This window comes from Argopecten irradians, chromosome 11 (assembly GCF_041381155.1).
Source record: "Argopecten irradians isolate NY chromosome 11, Ai_NY, whole genome shotgun sequence".
NCBI classification, from domain to species: domain Eukaryota; kingdom Metazoa; phylum Mollusca; class Bivalvia; order Pectinida; family Pectinidae; genus Argopecten; species Argopecten irradians.
The window spans coordinates 36,667,027-36,682,144 of record NC_091144.1 but is presented as its reverse complement, the minus strand read 5'-3'; the positions used below and the strand labels follow the sequence as shown (position 1 = coordinate 36,682,144).

Below are 15,118 nucleotides of genomic sequence, written 5' to 3'. Positions count from 1 at the left end.
TATTTACATAGGTAATGTTAGTGTGATAATGTACAGCTGTACACTCACCGGGCCCCTATATACAGTCACTCCATTCATACTATTTACATTGGTAATGTTAGTGTGATAATGTACAACTGTACACTCACCGGGCCCCTATATACAGTCACTCCATTCATACTATTTACATTGGTAATGTTAGTGTGATAATGTACAACTGTACACTCACCGGGCCCCTATATACAGTCACTCCATTCATACTATTTACATTGGTAATGTTAGTGTGATAATGTACAACTGTACACTCACCGGGCCCCTATATACAGTCACTCCATTCATACTATTTACATTGGTAATGTTAGTGTGATAATGTACAACTGTACACTCACCGGGCCCCTATATACAGTCACTCCATTCATACTATTTACATTGGTAATGTCAGTGTGATAATGTACAACTGTACACTCACCGGGCCCTATATACAGTCACTCCATTCATACTATTTACATTGGTAATGTCAGTGTGATAATGTACAACTGTACACTCACCGGGCCCCTATATACAGTCACTCCATTCATACTATTTACATTGGTAATGTCAGTGTGATAATGTACAACTGTACACTCACCGGACCCCTATATACAGTCACTCCATTCATACTATTTACATTGGTAATGTCTGTATGATAATGTACAACTGTACACTCACCGGGCCCCTATATACAGTCACTCCATTCATACTATTTACATTGGTAATGTCAGTGTGATAATGTACAACTGTACACTCACCGTGCCCCTATATACAGTCACTCCATTCATACTATTTACATTGGTAATGTTAGTGTGATAATGTACAACTGTACACTCACCGGGCCCCTATATACAGTCACTCCATTCATACTATTTACATTGGTAATGTCAGTGTGATAATGTACAACTGTACACTCACCGGGCCCCTATATACAGTCACTCCATTCATACTATTTACATTGGTAATGTCAGTGTGATAATGTACAACTGTACACTCACCGGGCCCCTATATACAGTCACTCCATTCATACTATTTACATTGGTAATGTTAGTGTGATAATGTACAACTGTACACTCACCGGGCCCCTATATACAGTCACTCCATTCATACTATTTACATTGATAATGTCAGTGTGATAATGTACAACTGTACACTCACCGGGCCCCTATATACAGTCACTCCATTCATACTGACATTGACCATGAAACGTACTACCACACTGAATATAATTAAAACATGATTGATACATAATTTTCAACAATATCGTCTTAGAATTATAATATTCGTAACCTAAGTTTTCTTTTATACACATATATTCGTGGTGAATTGTGTTTGAAGCAGTATTTACAAACATTATCCCTCTACAAGAAATTCAGAAACTGAAGATTATCGTCATAAGCTTAAATGTAGAAACTGGTAGATAGATTAAGAAATAAAAACAGACACAATTGAAAATGTATATCTTGTGATAATGAATATCCTGAAGACGAGTACCATTTGATAATTTAATGTTATTATTTTTCTGATATTAGAAACCGCTTTATCAAAAATATAATAATTCTAACATTGCCAAATTCATTCAACATCTGGAAACAAGAAAAACTGAAGAATTATCTAATTTAGGAAACAAACGTAGAAACTTCCTCTACACTAGCGTAGCGGTCGTATACGTGTTGGGTGTGTTTGTATGTGTGCTTGTGTGTTAAAAATCTTTGATATTGTAAATTATGTTTTGCACTATATATAATCATGCACCTCTTCTGATGAAGCGTAAGGTTTAAAAAAATACAGAATTGAATTGACTATTGTGTCACCTGTATAATTATCTCGTATAACAACATGGGTAATTATAAGATATTTATGTTATTCAATATGACTGATGTTCAGAGCGGTCACGGGCGAATGGACATGTTAAGTTTATACAAGTTATACAAGAACGAATAAAAAACATGTACACTGGTCTTATTTGTTGTAAGACTGCACACAGGTAGATATACTACCCATTATGATATATAGTCAATTATAAACTTAACAAGATTTGAACACTGCACACCACAAATAGTTAACAAACTTTTCAAATTAACTTTATTATTTATGAACATTTCAGAATATGAAATAGCAACTAGAGTGCAAAACTAGAAAAACATCCTAATAATTGAACAAAGGATATTTGTATTTAACATTTCAAAAGCAACAGCTTTATTTTCTAATACTAGGTTTAAAAATTATGTATGTTATGGACAATAAGGGGCACAGACAATATATACCTGGTAATATTTTAGGTGAACAAAACGTATATACAATTTATATTAAATTTGGTTACCATTGATATCATTACTAGACACAGGATGTAGATACCATTGTGGAGAAGACAAACTCAGAAGCCGTGGGAAGCTATCCGGGAATGGTGGCGAGACCGAGAGAGAAAGTGACACACGCATATCGCTAATGGTACACAGAATATTTATCAGAAATTAAAATACAGTAAAATATCGATGTTTCAAAGTTAAAAGGGCCGACATAAAACATTGAAACATAATTATTTATGGTTGGAATTAGACTGATGTTTTTTAGTGACTAAAGGCTTTTATTGACAATTGTTCAATAGTTTAACGGTTATATCCGTTTTTACAATTTATTGTTAAGCATTTGAATTCACGTACGAGCTTTATTGCAAAATAACGCAAAAATATACCTTAAATGGAAATGAAGAAGTTACAGTAATATATGCATATTGAAACCTTTAAGACTTTCATCTTCCTTATGTAGGTATGTACTTATATATAAATATAATTTGTTTTAACTCATTTGGCTTGGCCTCAATTTCTACAAATTAAAATGCAAACTTTAATTAGGTTGTTTCAAGAAATCGGGGCCTCAACTCACATAACAAGTTCTTAAGGATGTTATAATAAAAAGTAGCATCTACATGAAAGCCTAAACACCATGAACAAGTTAAGGCAGTGTGGTCTGTAATTGACAGATCGCCAGACGTCATGTAGCCACACTTCGTACTAACAAATGCCCGTGTATACCTATTTAATATTGGAACATATTTCGTAGAATGCAAAATACAAAGTCACGGACGTTAACGCAGCGTTTTGATTGACAGCTGGTGAACCGTCAATTAGTAATACATACTTCTTACTCTTAGAAAACTTAAACGCAAACAAAGTTGGCTACTTGACTTTCCTAGATATATAAAATAGTTTTTTAGTCCATATAGAGCACTATAAAGGTATCACATAGATCGGTTTAGTGAACTTAAGAGGACTTATCAACACATACGACTGGTATAGTGATTTTATTAAAACTTTATAACAGAGACAAGGTTATAGACAAAATAACAGATTTCTGATGATTTCAGAGATTTTTTTTTGTATATATTCTGAATTGTATTGAAACTTTGGTCAAGGTTAGTGGTATTTTCCATTTTCATCAGATTAATGCATTATTAAGAGATAAGGAACTAACAGGGCATCAATTTTGTACTTGCATATGATCGATATAGAGTTATCTAACCTTGCCGATTGTGACATTATGTGTTTTCGAGCACGTCATATGTTCAGAAAAATCAATGTAAATTTTCCTCTCGAAAGAATGACGACACAATCAATACCAACCTGCAAGGACAGATAACTCTGTAATATACCATCAAAGATCGAAAAAAAATCAGGATTTTGTTACTTGAAGTACTTGTTTTAGTGATATACATGTATTTAGAAGTGGAAGAAAACAATAATGTCCGTATTTTGTATTGTGTTATATGTAAATGTCTTCAGCTGTGAAATAAATGTTTTAAAACCACATTAGCTTGGAATGTGTTTCCTATTATGAATTATTATCTTTTGAGACCGTAAAGCTACAAGGTCGGAGGTCAAGGCCAAGTCAAATTTTGTAGATTGTTTGCAAATATGATATTATTAGTAAAGGTAATAAATTTATATTCTGAATAGGAAAGCATTATAAAAGTCAAGGAAAAATATGTTAAGGAACTTTATATTTAACCTCTGTATTGCTTTCCTATGGAGATTTTTTAGTTAAGTTTTCGTAAGATTCTTAAAGTTAGGAATTGTTGATTAGTCGGAGATAATCGCGATAACGATTGATATCTTATATCACTTGTCTTGCACTATGTCACTCAGGTGACGGAACATGCATCTTTGGCTCAGTCAGTAGAGCCATATTTGTTAACACTGGAGACCCGGGTTTGATTCGGCACTCGACAGGAATGTGTATTTCCCTGTGCTTCAGCACTTTATATATACATTGGAACGACTTCACTAACCTCCAGTCGATTAGAACAGAGCCAGATAGAAGAGGCTATTGGAAAGTAATTGAGAGTATTGGAGCAAGTGTTTGTGGATCCTTAGTTTGATCTCTTGAGGACCAGCAGCTTTACTAGAGTTTAAGTCATTCAGAAGTTTAAGGATCCCACCAGGATTTTGGACATGATAGGAAAATGTGGAGTAAATGGTATATAATATTGTTGGCAAATTTCTAAGCAGAAACATTAGGAAAACCGATTGGAATAGGAGAGTTAGTGCTTCTGTAACTAGTTTGCTTTTTGGCACTGCAGGTAGGGCGTTAGAATTGTACCTGCTGCCCCTATTGCATGATCGCAAAAGGCGACTAAAATTAGGATATTATCTTTTGTCTTCTTCCTAACTGACTTTATCTTTCCTAATGCCTCCCTTGGCACCGCCTCACTTTTGGCCTTGAGTTGAGCGTTCGCCCCTGTGAGGAAGGCTCTGGGTTCTGTGCCCTGGCCGAGACACACCAAAGTCTATAAAAGTGGTAGTTTCTGCTCCCGCTTAGCTCTCCGGATACAGGGAGTGGGACGACTTGTTCACCCGTTGTCAGTATAATGTGACCGGATGGGGTGTGTTGTTTGGTGTCTTCGGCGGCATGCTTCAGTGGTATAGCACTATAAAAAGGGCAACAGTTCCATTATATAAGATCATACTATACAAGTAGACTCAACACGAATATACCGCAGTCTCCCAAAACACGCACCTCGCACAACATAAACGCAACACACCGCATACATGGGGCCGTTCTTACATGACCATAGCTGTTAATAGGACTTTAATTAATCAAACAAACAAAAAAGCCTTCATATTTCAGGGAGAATATGATAATGTAATATGTTCTTTTGTTTTCAAGACAAAACCAAAGCTTTTTAGAAGCACTGTTAGTTGTATCATCTTCTTAATGGTATTTTGTGCAAAGTTAGCCAACATAATTTAAATACGTGAAAGGTGATATAAAGCTCAATGTAATATTTATAGAAAATCGATTAAATACATGTTTTTGAGAGAAAGAAAAAGGACGAGCATGTTGAATGGAATTGTATATGTAAGCATTTCATTTCAGAAATATTTTAGTAACAATACAAATATGAATATTTACAAAGTATTGTCAACAGAGTAAGACAATAGGCGCAATGCCTATATCAGTTTATGGTAAGGCTTGGTAGAAAGATGGTATGTATAGATAATTTATTATTCTAACATTACATGTATTGTGTCTATTGAAACAATATCAAAATAAGTGTAAAACTAGTGTAGATAATTTGGAAATTTAAATCGAAAGTGGTGTACAAAAACAACAAGGTTTGAGAAAGCGGAAATTGGAGTTAATGCTGTAGATAAGTGTTAAATGGTGAATTCATAAAAAGAACACATGATCTGTACCCCCCCCCCCCCCCCCGACTATATGCAAAAACATCTTTTGAATTATTTAATTCTGCATTAATAGAGATTAATCATTAAAAATTTCATGTTCATTGTGTGGGTTTTTTTTCATAGTTTAGAATAAAAAAAATAATGAAATATTCCTGCAGGTTGTGTGTTGTGTGTAAACATTATTATGGGATTATGCCCGGTGACTGTCTTATATTAGAGTCACATATAAGACAGTAAAAGGAAACCTATAGGACAATTACAGGCAATGGTCCCATAATCCTGGAGTTAAAGTACGGAAACAACAATAGATGACATCACAACTATGTTTTAAGTGTTGATCTGACGAGTCAGATCGCATGAGTTTGTTGTACAGAGGAAATATCACGAGTGTGCGTAGCACACGAGTGATATTTTCCATCCGCGCAACAAACAAGTGCTATCCGTCTCGTCAGATCAACACAAATGGGTGGTTTGGCATTTATCACATACCGTTATTATTATGACGTTTTAATGATTTTTGTAAGTTTTAGTAATAATTGCTTCGCTTTAGGTTTACTGGTCTGTTAACGTAACGTATATTCTCCTTACTGTTTGCTAATCACGCTAAATGTCGATTAGTCTATAGTGTGCAAATATAATTTGAGTATCTAAACATCGAATGGAACAATTGCTTTAGTTGCACATATGTCGAGTGCTATGGATATATATGTAGTGTTTGTTTATGTTTGTTTGTTTGTTTTTTTTTTTTACTTTTAGGAACACTAATATGAAACGAAGAAAAAAACGTTCAATTCCTGTATTTGGTACAAAACTTGACATGCAGATTTGTGGAGATGCACTTAAACTCCTAAATTTAACATTGTTTCTTATAAACAGTATTCGCGATCCCACTATGTTCAGATTGCATTATAACATTGAATAGGTGCATTGGTGTATCGATTGAAATGCTATATGTGTGTGATAAAATCTACGACCGCTATTGAATACGTACATTGTTCTCATCCATTGTTAGTGTGCTAACACTGTGATATGTATTTTAATTCTTCTCCATTTACACTTCGTTCCAACTAAATTGCTCCGTCATTTTAAAAATGGCAGCAATTATACGTTTTTGACAGATAATATGAATCTTCCATATTATGGTATTGAATTATATTAAAGCGGATTGATTTTAAATTGAACTTTACAATATAACTTTGGTTAGCGTAGGATTACCTTTATAAAGGTATGAACAACTTTGGTGTTACTTCACATTCTTCGTATAATTTCGATTATATAAAATAAAGAATTTTATCTTATCTGTCATAAGTCACGTCTAATTATATCAATTTTACCTTTTGTCTGAATGTTGTCCTTATTTCGGTTATATTTTCAATATCTCTGTGCTTGAGAATGATCTCTGTTGTTGGTGATCCTTGGTAACTATGGACAAGACGAACGACAACTCGTCCTTAACTAACTTCCTTAATCACCTATTGCATATAATTATGCCTTGATTAACATTTGTAATGTCAGTATAATAGTGTACAACCGTACACTCACCGGGCCCCTATGTACAGTCGCTCCATTCATACTATCGACATTGGTAATGTCAGTGTCATAGTGACCCGAAAATGGGATATATAATTTTCGCTGTTGAAGAACAAAGGTTGCAATTAAACAATATACCGAATCATATATCTCTCTCCCTCCATCCCCGTATCTCTCCCCTACCCTCCCCCCACTCTGTCCCTCTCTGTATCTCTCTTTCTAGTAGGTGCTTTATGTATATGGTTTAGTAACGTTATGTGTGTTTGTGTAGTATGTGCAGCAGTGAGATGATTGACAGCTGACATTGACCATGAAACGTACTATCACACTGAATATAATTAAAATTCGAATGAAAAATATTTTTGAACAATATTGTTCAAGTTTTCTTTTTATACAAATATATTTATGGTGAATTTTGCTTGAAGCAGTATTTAGCTACATTTACAACATAATTTATCAGAGAAATTGCAAAAGTTAGATTATCATCTCATAAATTAAATGCAGAAACTGGTAGATAGTTGTAGAAATATAGACAGAAACAACTGAAATTGTATATGTTGTGAAAATGATGATAAAGTTCAATTTAAAATCAACCAGTTATAAAATTATTCAATTTCATACTATGGAGAAATTCATATTATCTGTTATAAAGTTATAATTACTGGTATTTTTTAAAATGTCGAGGTTATTAAGTTGGAACGAAGTGTAAACTGAGAAAATTGATCTAACAATGGATGAAGATAGCACGCTTCACTTACTCAGGGTTGTAACACTGGTAATAGATTCACCTGTAATATTTTACAGTCAAGAGACGTAAACTGGCTAAGATTTTGTTGTCTATACATACCATTACAATGGTAGTATGAATGGCGAGATTGTACAGAGACACAGTAAGTGTAGATATTTTGCCAAAACAAGGACGTGGATAAGTACGAGTTGTCGTTCGTCTTGTCTATAATTATACTATAGTCAGGTACCAGGGAAAACCAACAACAGAGATTATTCTCAAGCCGGAAATATTGAACATATTACCGAAATAATGATCGCAGCCACACAAAAGACAATGTTGATATAATTAGACTTTAAGGCAAAGTTCGTTATACATATATAGTCATGACTTCTGAAGTAAAAAGTGATTCATACCCTTTTAATTGTAATCCTATGCAAACCGAAAGTGACAGCTCGTGTAAAGTTCATTTTACCTTGTTCCTTCAATAAATGTTAAAATTGTGGTGCCATACCTTACATATAAGTGGACCTGTTCTAGTGGCCATAGATAAATCTTAGTGGTATAAATAAAATGATGTATCTATGTACTATGTATCTATACCGGTGAATGGTGATAGGCTCGCTGTGAGTAAACAAAATACCCAATATCAGGTAGGTATAGACAAACATGAGCACCGCATTTCTAAAATTCGATTTTTTTCTCTTAAAAATCTTCTCTGGTGAGGTTTCAGTCTCGTTTTAGAATTAATAAAAGAGATTGTGATTTTCAAAAAAATATTGTGAAACTTTAATAATTTAAACCCGTACAAAATGCTTAGTTGACAGACGATACCATCCATTGAATATAATTTTATGTATACCCGTCATCCAGCCCATGTGAACCTAGAATGTAATCATCTTAAGCAGATTGGGGCCGCAGTGGCCGAGTGGTTAAGATGTACCGACATATTACCACATGCCCTACACCTCTGGGTCGCGAGTCCGAATCCCATGTGGGGCAGTTGCCAGGTACTGACCGCTGGTCGGTGGTTGATCTCCGGTTACTCCGGCTTTCCTCCAGCAGCAACCCTGGCACGTCCTTAAATGACTCTGGCTGTTAATAGAACGTTAAACTAATCAAACCAAAAATCTTAAGCAGATAATGGCAAGATCCACATGAAGTGTTTAACATTAATCTCCCAAGCTATCAAATCGTTGTAAAATGAAAATTTTAATGCTAAAATAAAACAAATGCTTAATTAAGGCACTGTGACCTACCTCTGATTTGCAGTCGAAAATTCAAAAGATTCCGCTGGTATTTAATTGATTAGGACTTAAACAATGAAAGCATCAATTTTCACCCTTCGACCTTACGTGGTCACAAAAACTCCTACTTGAACAGTTTATCTTTAAAATTGTCACTTAAATCGTCTGTGCGACCACAGTTTACCTGTACCTATGTAAAGTTAATTTCTGCGGTAAAATAATTCAATGTTCACAGTGATGACTTTTGTTGTTGTTTTTTTTTTCAATATATTTTTTTTCTATTTCTTTATTTTAGTGTAGTTAAGTAAATTGATTTCTTCGTAAAAAAAACTATGAAAAATAACAAATATTGGGGAAAATCCTGCACACTGACCTCGAATTTGTATGTCGGTTTTAGAAACAGGAACATGCGTTTCTTTTGAACTCTTTTATATTAGAAAAAGTTAGTCATCAGAACTTTTTCTGTGAAGCACTCACTCTGTCAAAAATGGGTAAAATGGGTATTTTCATCTTCTACATTTACGGAAAGTGACTAACATATGCTGCTAATCTGAGCAAAAATAACTTGACAAGGTTTTGTTATTATTTTCTTTGGTAAAACAATACTCGTACTTATTAAATAACCAATTTGTTTGCTCTAAAAACAGTGAATTCTGGTGAATCACAATTGCGTAAAACATCTGTGATTCACAATACCAAGGACTTTTATTTCAAAAATCTGTATCAGAAAAAAGTCATAGGGAAATCTTACTTTCGAGCAGAGAAGTTTCTTAATTAATTCTACACGTAACTGTATACACTCGTCATTACCGCGATAACAACCTCGTTTTAACAAAATTGACACATATTCGTCAAATGTTATTTGAGTATAGATAAATCACAATGGTACATTTGAACAAGAGCTGTAGTTTGAATTGTTGGCTAAAACGTCATTTTTGTAAGGTTTTCCTGAAAAGCATGCTGGGATATGTCGAAGGTACAAGTATAAATAGGCTATACTAATCGGTGTACAATGAAATAAATATGTTCCGTTGAAGAAACTGCGAAATATGCGCCTTATAAAGCTCTATATAGTAACTAGTTCCCATGTCCCTGTGGGCTGACAATACGTCAGTTACGTTTGCCGATGTTTGAAATATATTCACAAATATCCTAAACTGATGAACTCTTACGTATGTTTGATCAATACATTTTTTGTCTATTCCAGATCGACCTGTACATAGCCCTTTGATCACAGACATGGCCGACGCTGTGCAAATATATAAGTACAGATGCCTTATGTGTACTAATCCATACACCGAACCTAGACTCCTGCTCTGTGGTCATACTTTCTGTTGTCGATGTTTGTCATCATACATCAACGCGGAATACGTCACAGCAGACGACAGACTCTACTTCCCATGTCCAGTATGCGAGACACCGACGTATAACGATGATGTCAATGCGGACGTAAGTACCTGGGCGACATGCCTACCGAAAAATGATTTGCTTGTTTCTCCTACAGCACAGATGTCTGGTGTCCAGTTTTGTGATCCATGTCTTCGGGGAAAAGAATCGAACCCTGCCGAAGTCACTTGCACTGAATGTGAGGAGAAGCTTTGCATTCAGTGCCGAATTCATCATGAAAGAAGCAAACTATCAGCTACACACCAACTTAACTCCATCTCTGGAAATATTGGACTACTTGCCAGTGTCTATGAAATGTGTCATCAACATGTGGGAAACACATTCGATTTCTACTGTGTGGACCATAGTGCTATGTGTTGTAATACTTGTGTGTTGGTGTCCCACAGACAATGTAACAATGTAAAACCAATGAAGGATGTGATCAAGAAGAGTACAGCTACACCGAGTCCGGTTGAGTCAGAATTGAAGGAAGTGACTGAGGAAATAAAGAAGATGATAGAGGAAGATGATTTAGGGATAGACGCCCTAAACGCAAAAGAAAAAGAAGTTTTAACTGTGATGACAGACAGAATAGATAAAGCTAAGGACAAACTAGATATCCTGAAGAAAACATTCCAATCTGACGTTGCTGATATTTTCAGATTGAGAAGAGAACAGCTTATGACTCGGCGGAAGTGTGTTAAATCATTTCACATTAACGTGGAAAATTCACACCAGTTGATATCGGATTCAGAACATCAGCTAACAGACCGTCACCGATTTGTCATAAGAGAACATACAAAAAATCAACTTTCGGGACATTACCGTCGAATGGATCAACATACCAAGGCAGAACCAAATAGGTTTGACATCACTTTGAAGCTAGATGAAACAATTGATAAAATCATGAAAATCACAAACATTGGACATTTTGAAATCACCTCGTCGCTTTCACCTGTGTCACAAAAATCAAATGGTCAAATCACTTCCTTGATCGAAAGTTTGCTTTTGACACCTTTAGCTTCTAACTTTGCGGACTCGATATCGACTTCCGATTTGGCGGGATCTCTACAGCATCTGACAGTCCAGACTACCTCAATAACGACTGCTGTGAATGTATGGACCGGCTCGGTATCCTGTGTATATACAGTTAACGCCCGTACACTTGGAGGAGTGAGGACACCTTATTTGACGGGAGGTATCTTTACTGACAACAATGAGTTACTGATCACAGATATCAATAACAACAGACTCCTACTGTTTGATGATAAATATTCCTACCAGAGGGAATACAGAGTTGACGGTAGCCCTTCAGATATAGCACGTGGACGTACACCTGATGAGATATTTGTGGCTGTATACCAGACCTCCATACTGAGATGTACACTACAGAATGGTCAGCTGTCTGTGATCACCAAGATCAGTTCTCCACCTCATACCAGGAGTATAGCAGTACTCGGGGATAACATCCTGGTCGGTACTGAGGATAGTGTGAAGGTCATGTCTATCAATGGGAAGGTCACCAAGTCTATAAAGACGAGTGGATGTAACACATACGTCGCCGTATCTACATCTAACTCTACTGTATACCACAGAGATAACGATGACGTAGTGTGTAGACGACTAGACAGTGACACAGTAGTCTACAGGTACAGGGATCCTGGTCTGAGGGATCCTATAGGTATTGGACTGGACCGGGACCACAATGTGTATGTGTGTGGTTACAGTTCCAGAAACGTTTACCTTATATCACCTGACGGATCCCGTGCGAGGGTACTACTACCCAAACTATCCAGTATCACCAATCCGTCGTGTATAGTGGTCCATCCAACCAAACAGGAGTTCGTGGTTACTTCTACGCGGGAATCTACTGTACTCGAGGTGTACAGATTCAGTGATGACAACATGTAGATAGCTTTATAGTTAACACCATTATTATGATAGGACTTCAAACCATCGGATTTGATTTCATGTCATCGGAATGAAATCTATAAATTTCATTGATTTAATGTATTGATTCCATCCAATCAAGCTATTTATGATCAAAATGACTATTTTCTGTTGTAACTGGTGAGCGTACACATACGTTTACATTTTTGTGTTTATATTATAACTATTTCAAACTTCCTCGTGTTGTTTTTAATGCTCGCATGGAGTTAAAAGAAATGTCTGTAATGCTTTTATTTATACTTTAGGTTTGATAGAAAACCGCGTTTTATGAAATACTGACTAAAATCAAAGGAACTCGTGTACAGAGGAACGATTATCTATAAATGACGACTGGACTAACAACGTCAAAATTGAACTAGATAAACTTGGCATCACCTATATATGGAATGTAAATACTTTAAACGGCAGTGGATTGAGAATTAAAGAATATCGTTATAAAAATGTTATGCAGAAGAAAGAAAAAAATGACAAATTCTAAAAAAAACCCATTGCGTAGGCACTTTCTGTAAGCAATACGTTTATCGATATGATTGATAATTTATATAAAAGATCTATAGCAAGAATAAAGATATCATCACATATTTTAAAAAGAGCTAAATACATGCAATGTAAATGAATTAAACAATCTTGCAAAAAAATACATCTTAATTAATTAATCACTATTTGGATTTTGGCTTGCTGGACATGTACATGCTTTCAAGATTTTTAGGTCATATAACCCGAAGGGTCAGGATGACATATAGTCGTCATGTTCCGTCCATCGTCGTGCGCCGTGCGCCGTCCTCCGTCCGCCGTGCGCCGTCCGTAAACTTTTCATTCAAACGACTTCTTATCAATAACGAAAAGGTCCATGGTTCATATTAGACATGTAGCATGCTGGGATAAATGGCTACCAAGTTGTTCAAATGAATGACCTTGACCTTCATTCAATGTCACATGCGTGAAAAAGGCTAAACATTTTGAAAAATAAGTAAAAAGTAATATTGGGCATGTGACATGCTGGGATGCCGGGCTACCAAGTTTGTTCAAATGAATTATCTTGACCTTCATTCAAGGTCACACGGGTCAAAAAGGCTAAAAAAATTCAAGTTGTCGAATTGTAGCAGAACCTTACAACTATTGGAGTGTTTGTAATATACGACGCTTTCATTGTTAGGGGAAGAAAAGATTAACATTTTCAGTTTATTTGATTCTTTTGTATTGATGGAAAGTTGTTTTGCCCTACTTTAAAATTCGACTTTATACTGTAATGTTTCAATAGTTAGATGACCACTTAGGCCCATGTGAATTGTTTATCAACAAGTAAAAATTGCATTAGGGTTGTTGGGTGGTGTAGGGGTTAAGCCGCTTGCCTTTCACCTAGCCGGCAGGGGTTCGATCCCCGGCACGGATGTCAAAAAGGTAAGGGGTCACCTGCCCGATCACGTGGGTTTTCTCCGGGCACTCTGGTTCCCTCCCACATTAAGACCCCTCGCGCGCTAACATCCGGGCCCACATATGTAGGCTCCCCAAGGTGTCTAGTTATACATAATATGTTTTGGGATAGATCCAAAAATATAATTTGCTTTAAAGGCCTCTACTAAAAGGGTTTGGTTTTATTAGTTTAACGTCCCATTAAAAGCCAGGGTCATGTAAGAACGTACCAGGTTTGTTGGTGGAGGAAAACCGAATACATGGAGAAAACCCACCGACCAGCGGTCAGTATCTGGTGGCAATTGCCCCACTTGGAATTCTACTAGGACAATGGTAACAGTATTTTTTATCATTATTTGTAGATGTCAGTAAATCATCTGCTTTAATTTTCAACTGTTTTTTATTTTATTTTTATTTGCTACATCATCCTCATACTTCATATAAATTATTATAATTTTGTTGAGCAATACTGCTTGTTATAATACAATCGTTAATTGTTCCAAATCGTTTAATTAAAGATACAACTGCTAAAGAGGTGATTCTGTGTTTCTTGTTCTTTTATCATTATTTGGGGTCCAATTGGTGCCTTGCTATGCACATTGTATTTTGAGACTGCTCGAAATGATGCAAGATAGCGTTCCTGAAGCCATCTTGGGTTTTGACAATTGGAGTTAGTAAGCACTAATTCTCAGTAAATATTGAAAACATCTCTCTCATATTTTATAGTTCCTCTTTGTGCCTAGTTTTAAATGTTATATGTTGTGACCGATTGGAAGATGGGATGGCTGACTGGTGGCCATCTTGGATTTGACAGTTAAAGGAAAGAAGACAAAATATGAATGTTTCCATTGACAGCCATATATTATTCAATCTCTTGTTGTTTTTAGCGCATCATCATCGTCAATACTGGCAATATGTATATGGTATTCTAACACCATAAAATTTACCACTAGCTTGTAGTACGTCTAAAAGGTTTTGGTTTTATATTAAAAACAAAAGATCAGATTACACTGGCTTGTCCTCCCTGAAGTCTAAAGACAAACTAGTTACAGATTTTTTTAGCTAAAGTAGAAGCACTGACTCCTCTAATCTCACAATCTACACCACAGTACGTAATTTGACTTCGACATTTGGCAAAACGAACATGGGCCTAGTTTCATCAACAATTC

At 35.7% G+C, this 15,118-nt stretch overlaps 2 protein-coding genes across 2 annotated transcripts in view; both read left to right on the top strand.

The window, feature by feature from the left end:
* Positions 1-15,118, top strand: part of LOC138335443 (tripartite motif-containing protein 3-like) — a 134,063-nt gene that overhangs the window by 92,496 nt on the left and 26,449 nt on the right. The window lies entirely within an intron of this gene.
* Positions 9,898-14,488, top strand: LOC138335444 (tripartite motif-containing protein 2-like). The gene has a single exon (XM_069284535.1). It carries the CDS (start codon positions 10,440-10,442, stop codon positions 12,495-12,497), a length of 2,058 nt encoding a protein of 685 aa, XP_069140636.1. The 5' UTR covers positions 9,898-10,439; the 3' UTR covers positions 12,498-14,488.

Excerpts from the sequence above, each read along its gene's own strand:
- LOC138335444 (XM_069284535.1), top strand. The coding sequence starts at position 10,440 with ATGGCCGACGCTGTGCAAATATATAAGTACAGATGCCTTATGTGTACT.